This window comes from Beta vulgaris, chromosome 1 (assembly GCF_026745355.1).
Source record: "Beta vulgaris subsp. vulgaris cultivar EL10 chromosome 1, EL10.2, whole genome shotgun sequence".
NCBI classification, from domain to species: Eukaryota; Viridiplantae; Streptophyta; class Magnoliopsida; order Caryophyllales; family Amaranthaceae; genus Beta; species Beta vulgaris.
Genome location: NC_079202.1, coordinates 50,144,734 through 50,151,453, shown reverse-complemented (window position 1 = coordinate 50,151,453; position 6,720 = coordinate 50,144,734). Strand labels below are relative to the sequence as shown.

The following is a 6,720-nucleotide window of genomic DNA, read 5'->3' as shown; positions in this document are numbered from 1 at the left end:
CGTTGAGATGCGACAGTGAGGGGCGCCGGTAAAGGGCAGCAGTGACAAGCCGGTGTTGATGGGTGGCAGTGAAAGGGTGGTGGGAATGGTGGTACTTGAGACTTGAGAGAGGGGGAAAAATAGAAAGTGGAAGAAGATGAGTTCTCAACCAAACAACATTCTTAATCAAAGGGTTTTCTTTTCCTTTCTCCTTGTTTCTCTTTCTTAAACTCTTTCCCTTTCCCCTTCATGAACCAAGCCCCCTTACTACACTAGTTAGTAGATACAAACGTGCCTGTTTGTTGAAGTTGCTACCTCAATGATAATATCGAGTCTAGAATCATATTCTTTTGCAGAAGGATTGAAAAGAGCAAGATCTCTCAAAAATAGCACTATATCAAGTGCTACTGTTGATATACAAACCAAAAATGAAAAACATCCATACCAGTAACTTCTAATTGATAATTCTAGATCTACGATAACTGAACAAGGACTAGGAAAAAAAACTGTTTTTTTTCTTCTATATAAATTATGTATGGAGGGTTAGAGAATAAGTATCTATTAAATTTATAATCATGTCTACACAACAAGGACATAAATATCACCACCACCATCATCATCATCACCTCTGTTGTCTTCCTATAACCTGTTCCAAGCAACTTGAAATTTACCTGCAAAACACTACTATCACTAACTTGATTCAGACCTTGTCATCTAACTTTTCATTCACAAGGGGGATCATTTCTGTCCGATTCCGCGGAGTTCTAGGTGTTCTTGGTGTTCCGGGCGGTTGTTGTGATATCATGTGCCTCACATAGCCATAGAAAGTACATCCAGCCAGTGTTACAGCACACCCGAGTGCATTCATACCCGAAATAGGGTTTTTAAATATCAGCCATGAAATGAGAACAGCAACAGCAACCTGGGGAAGAAAATTGAGTAAACTTTTTCTATCACTTACTTAAACTAGAAACAGAACTAGGAGCAACACATGTCAATCTCTTAATAAAAAAAATTCACTTAAATAATGAGAAATAAAATCTTCTCTAGAAGCTCATCTCTTTCTATACTAAATTTTGTATATAATATTCATAGATTATCTTTTATTAACTAATTTTGTTAAGATTTTGAATTAGTTATGAAAATTTTAGACTTTAAAGATGCGTATAGAAAACAAAATGAAAGACATTTCGTTATTCTATACTTCCTCTGTTTTATTTAATTACACCATTTCGTTTTCGACACTATTCATCAACCAACTTTGTTAAGCTATCTCACATCATTATATAAGATAAAACAAGTCAAGCCAGTCTTGTTAGATATGTCTCAATGCAAGGATTCCAAATATCTAATTTTTACTATAATATTTACTTATACACAATTAAGACATTCAAAAAAGCGTCCCGGCAAACGTGAAAAATGAAATGGTACGAGGAAATATGTATATAAAGTTTAAAACAATCGACAACAGCAGAGTACGGGACTATTTAATTTATCAAATAGTGAAAGCAGAACGATTCAGCCAAAAACAAAGAAAACAAGTTCAGATCATAAAGGATGACAAAAACAAAAAAACTAGCACCATTCCAGCTCACCTTGAGATTCCCAGCAACGTTGAAAGTGACTGCTGTAGTAGAATGAATAACGTAGAAGATGGAAAAATTAAGACAGAAAGCCAACACTCCAGAGCTGAGGATGATGGTCAGGGAAGATAGGAGCGTAGTGTGAGTGTTAAGCCACACAATTACTCCAGGACCCTCAAGTACCAAAGCTGGTACCGCTAAAATAGCGGTTGCAAAAGGTGCCATGTAAAAGACAGTATTTATGCTGAAAAAACATGTAAAAACCAGAATCAGTTAAAGCAGGTGCAATTTAGGACTGACAGAAGTATTACACATGCATGTTTTGCGAAAAAACAGATGGGATTCTGAACATAAACTGCATCATTGATGAAATGACCTTCAGTAAAGCACAATGCAAGCTTTTGCGAGACAATTTCTCTCACAAATCCTAAAAGCAACTGGAATTCTTCACAAAATTTCACATAATTCTCACTCTGATTTCTTCTATTCATAGACAAATTAACCCCCCCCCCCCCCCTAGTCTCTACTCTAACTAACCATCTGTCTTCCTCCTCAAGGTAAAACTGCTGAACTACAATGCAACTTCCTATCTGGCTATCATACCCCTCGTTCAATACACACCTCGTCACTTGCTAACCATGAGGCATAGATTAGGCTTGTTCAATGGACAGGGTATCCCATACGGGCACAAGGGTAGGGTCAAGTCAAAGGGGTTTTATTCGACAGAGGCTCCTTATAGGCAGGGCCTTTATTGGGCAGGGCTAATACAAGGCCGAAATTATGAACTAGAAGTGTTCCCCCTCAAAAAAAAAAAAAAATCTAAAAGTGAAAAAAAGTGGAATAAGTAAAAAAAAATTACATGTCCTTCCTATCTATTCCTTTGTCCTATCTTTTTGTTCGTCTATTGGCCCACCCATTATAGACTCACAACCCGTAAAGCCTAACCCGATTTCCCCTCATCAACGAGGTGACCCCTATTGTCCCGCACCGCCCCACCCAATAGCTAGGTCCAATGTAGATAAAAAATAAATAGAAAATAAAGACAGAAGAAAAGAGAAACCTTCAGTCTTTGCCCTTCAGTAAGTTATTGGCTGCTACTAGAAGTGAGAGTTCATATTGTTAGCAATTTTGAATTTGATTGCTACACAAGTAGTTTAATTTTGGATTTTGAACCACAACTCACTAATAATTCTTTTATATATTTCATTTATCCTTTGAGTGGTTTAGCGACAGAGCGATGCATATGTACATTTCAGGTGGTCTGTTTGTACCATTTACATGGCAATTTCAATCCTGCTATATGTTGCATTGCAACATGGACTTCTCTAAAGTGTTCTGAAAGTGTTAAACAGCATCTCCTTTTCCTAGTTTTATAAATCCCTAATCATGGATGTTACTCGTACATGTTTCCAAGCAGCAGATTTACAGAGGAAAAATACCTCAAGATTTCCCCCCTCCTAATCTTCGGATTCCATGTGGCATAGTTTTCCATATTGTTTTCTCTTTTTGTTCCTTGTAACTTCCCCATTATTTGTGTTATAGACCTCGGTTCTTTTCAGAAGACCCTGAAGATTGGAATCATCAATCTACAGGTGGCCTTTAAGTACTTCTATGTTCTAATGGACAGAACCTAAAGATAGATTATCCTCCTTCTACAAGCCCACAAGTATTGAAGGCTAAAGCCCTCCCAGACTTTGCTGCTAACAGCAGTTCAACAATGACTCATCACAGGCCAATCCATCGTTTCCATAAACCTTGAGTGCATACGCTAATCTTCCTCTAATAGATATCATAAGAAATTTGAGAGAACTAAAAATCTAATAGCGAGCCACATATCTCATCTGGACTGTTACCTGCCATAAGAACTCTAATTGATCGCTGACAAGTTTCAAACAGCAAGTGAGTAACTAGTTCACTACATGACGATCAGGATCTCTATAAGGGAAGGGGGGGGGGGGGTTGACACCAAAAATAAATAAATATACCAACAAACTGACTAATTTATTTTAAAAAGAAAAGAAAAGCACAAACTGAATACTTTATGTGGAAGTCAATAACTTCTAAAATCAACATAATCAATTATAATTTATTTTTTAAAAAATAACTTAATGGCACAACTCTTGTGAATAACTGTTACATTCATTTCACAGTTTTTTATTCCATTTATAGTTTTTTAAATGTCTTCCTCTTGTCCCTTCCAAAAACTGTTACCTACTTTACTTATGCAAAACTTCATATTCTTTCGGACGCATTGGGTGCATATAAGGCTAGTCCATGAATTTGACGGAAAAGGAGCAAAAACAAGAATTGGGATATGCTTGATAGTTAATACGTAAACTAGATCTCTGAGAAACCAAGCAGCAGCGCAAAAGCCAACAGACGTTTATGGAACCATTAATTTGCCCAATGGAAAATGCCATTCCCAATAATATGAGATTAAGGATTGGAAGCATTTTATCAATTGGCGGTGATTGTAGAAAATGTAACGGACATGCAGAGAACATCAATGACGTATAAGAATCCTATATAAAATAATTTGCCAGGTAGAGGACAAACAACAATCAGAAAAACCAAGAACAGCAAGGTGTCTATATGGAATTCAATCGAAGTACCATAAAGCACAAGGGTAGTAAACCACTAACACATTGACAGAAAGGGGAAACAAAACAGGAAGAGGTAGAATACCTATCAAACTTGTAGCCATGCAAAAGAGACTCCGCAAGAATCGTTTTGGTAGAAGTAGCCAGGCAACCAAACAAAGCAGCCAAAAATCCAAACATGTTAAAACTAAGTTCTGTCATAGAAGTTAGAAGAATTCCTCCGACAATTGGGACCAAAGAAGCCCAAATTCTCCATTCAAAGTATTTTCTCCATATGAGCCACTGCAAGATAACTGTCACAATTGATTTTTAGACAAGTTAGTAATGACAACAACAATCTAAAACAATGTTGCAAAGGTAAAATAAAATCTGTGACGTTAAGTCCAAAACTGACCTGTTGTAGCGGGAGTAAATGACTTAATCGTCTGCATAAAGGAGACTGGTATATAGCGCAGGCTCACATTCCCCAAGACTATGTTGATGCAGAAAACAAATGACATGGGGAATATCCTTTTCCAGCGATCCTCAGGGTCAACTGCTATCAAAGGTTTTACCTTCATAATCTTGATTGCCACATAAGCTCCAATAGACGAGCATATGAAGTGGACACAAGACACTGTAAGAGGAAACTTGAAATCCAGTTTCTGTTTCACCAAAACCAGGAAAACAAAACCATATTAACATTTGCACATATCATGAGTGCTCACTTGCGAGTAAATCAAGAAAATACAATATTAGGCCTAGTATGTCATTTGACATTTTTTCTTATTGAATTACAAAGGGCTAGATCTCATTTAAAATGATAACAAAGATTGTTGTCCACTGCTTTGGGTGTGTCCTTCCAAATGCCTATCTCTTCTAGCTCATCATAGATAAACTAAAACCTTCCCAGACACCAAGTTACCTTCAGCAATACTATGTTTAGCTACTCTAAGTCCCTACTTCAACCACACCGTATAGCATATTAACGAATCATGAGACACCAAATTACCAGAAGATGTCATCTGCCTTAAACAACATGCTTTATATCTCTGCCTACAACTCAAGTTCACCAGCATTTTTTTTTCTTTCTTTTCCGCAGAAATACTATGTAACCTAACATATCATAGAAAAATGTGAAAAATGCACAGGAAAATTACTACAGTAAAAGTTAAACTTCCATTCTGATCATTCTTGTTGTACTGAATCACTAGCAATATGAAACAAATCAATTGTGCAAAAACTAGAACGAAATACGTAGATCCATCTCTTAGAAGATTCAAACTTGTTAAAGCAAGAATCTCTCTTCCCTCTTTCCTCCACTATTGTAAGAAGTTAAAAAGGACATTGAAACTTCCAACCTCAATCGATCATGAGACCAATTCGATCACAAGCATAACCAAATATAAACTAATTAGTTAACAAAACAATAGCTAAAATCATAGCTGTTACAAGTACAAACATTGAAATATACTAATAACTTATTATTTCAACTAATCACATGTTAATAATGATTATAAACAAAGGCCAGCAAAAAGAACCAATATTTAATAATGGAAGAATAATGATACATAAAAACTTATACTAATTCCCCCAAACCCAATTACCAGAGAATTATAACAAGGCAAACCTCAAAATTACATAATGTATATTTAATGAGACAAGCTTTATTAACCCATCAACATAAACTAAGATCAAAGAGATGAAATATTTAATACACACCAACTTATAATTATATATAAATGAAACAGAAAACTCCCAATAAAAAAGAAAGGAAAAAGACCTGAAAGATCCATTTGTTCATGATAATAACAGTGACATTGAAAGCCCACCATTGAACAATAGCAAGAAGAGATCGGATCACTCCCCAATGACACAACCCCTCCTCCATATTTTCCTAATTCTCTCTCCTCAGATCCAAAATAACAAAAACCCAGATCAAAATTACCAGCTTTTTAGCCTAAACAACAAAAACCCAATTCAAGCAGCTGGTGAGTAAACACAAGAGGAGAGAGAAAATCAAAGTTTCTGAATTTGGGTGTGTAAAATCACTCACACAAAAGAGAGAGAGAATAAAAAGAGGGAAATGAATAGGAAAAAACCCTAGTTGTCAATTTTGATTGAAATTGAGAAAGGGTTGGAAAGTCATGGAGAGTAGGGGGGTTGCAGAGGAGAGAGAAAGGAGCATGGAAGGCATTTGGGGCGTTACCAAGGGGTGGGAGGTGAAGTTCTTCTACCCTGTGAAAACAGAGTTATATGAGGAAAGGGATTTTTGGTGTGATCTTTTTCTTTCTTTGTAAAATTCTGAAAAATTGATTTTAACTTCGGATTCATCTCAATTTTATTTTTGTTTGCCAAACTGGTTCCTAGTTCCAATCAAAAAGAAAAAAAATGGTTCCTAATTCCAATTGAAAAAATAGTTCCTAATTCCAATTGAAAAAATAGTTGATCTTGTAAGTGATCGTGCTTATTTAAAGTTATCAGGGTCGTCTCATACTTGGGTGAGAGACCATACGTGGAGACTTGAAGAAGTGCAAGATTGGACCGCACTTTGTGTAATTCTGAATGGAGTATGTTGT

The 6,720-nt window shown here is 36.1% G+C and overlaps 1 protein-coding gene across 1 annotated transcript; it reads right to left on the bottom strand.

Annotated features, from left to right (window-relative positions):
• Positions 1–357: 357 nt before the first annotated feature.
• Positions 358–6,455, bottom strand: LOC104891165 (UDP-galactose transporter 1). Its single transcript, XM_010676826.4, has 5 exons — positions 5,925–6,455; positions 4,557–4,806; positions 4,248–4,455; positions 1,575–1,806; positions 358–901 (listed from the first exon to the last, which is right to left on the bottom strand). Exons 1-5 carry the CDS (start codon positions 6,030–6,032, stop codon positions 680–682), a joined length of 1,020 nt encoding a protein of 339 aa, XP_010675128.1. The 5' UTR covers positions 6,033–6,455; the 3' UTR covers positions 358–679.
• Between the last annotated feature and the right edge of the window lie 265 nt (positions 6,456–6,720).

What these genes read in the sequence shown, in the direction of transcription:
- LOC104891165 (XM_010676826.4), bottom strand. Translation starts at nt 6,032, where the DNA reads ATGGAGGAGGGGTTGTGTCATTGGGGAGTGATCCGATCTCTTCTTGCT. An exon ending in CATGGCTACAAGTTTGATAG is followed by an intron (nt 1,807 to 4,247) that starts GTATTCTACCTC and finishes ATGTTTTTTCAG; the next exon opens with CATAAATACTGTCTTTTACA. An exon ending in ACGTTGCTGGGAATCTCAAG is followed by an intron (nt 902 to 1,574) that starts GTGAGCTGGAAT and finishes TTTCTTCCCCAG; the next exon opens with GTTGCTGTTGCTGTTCTCAT.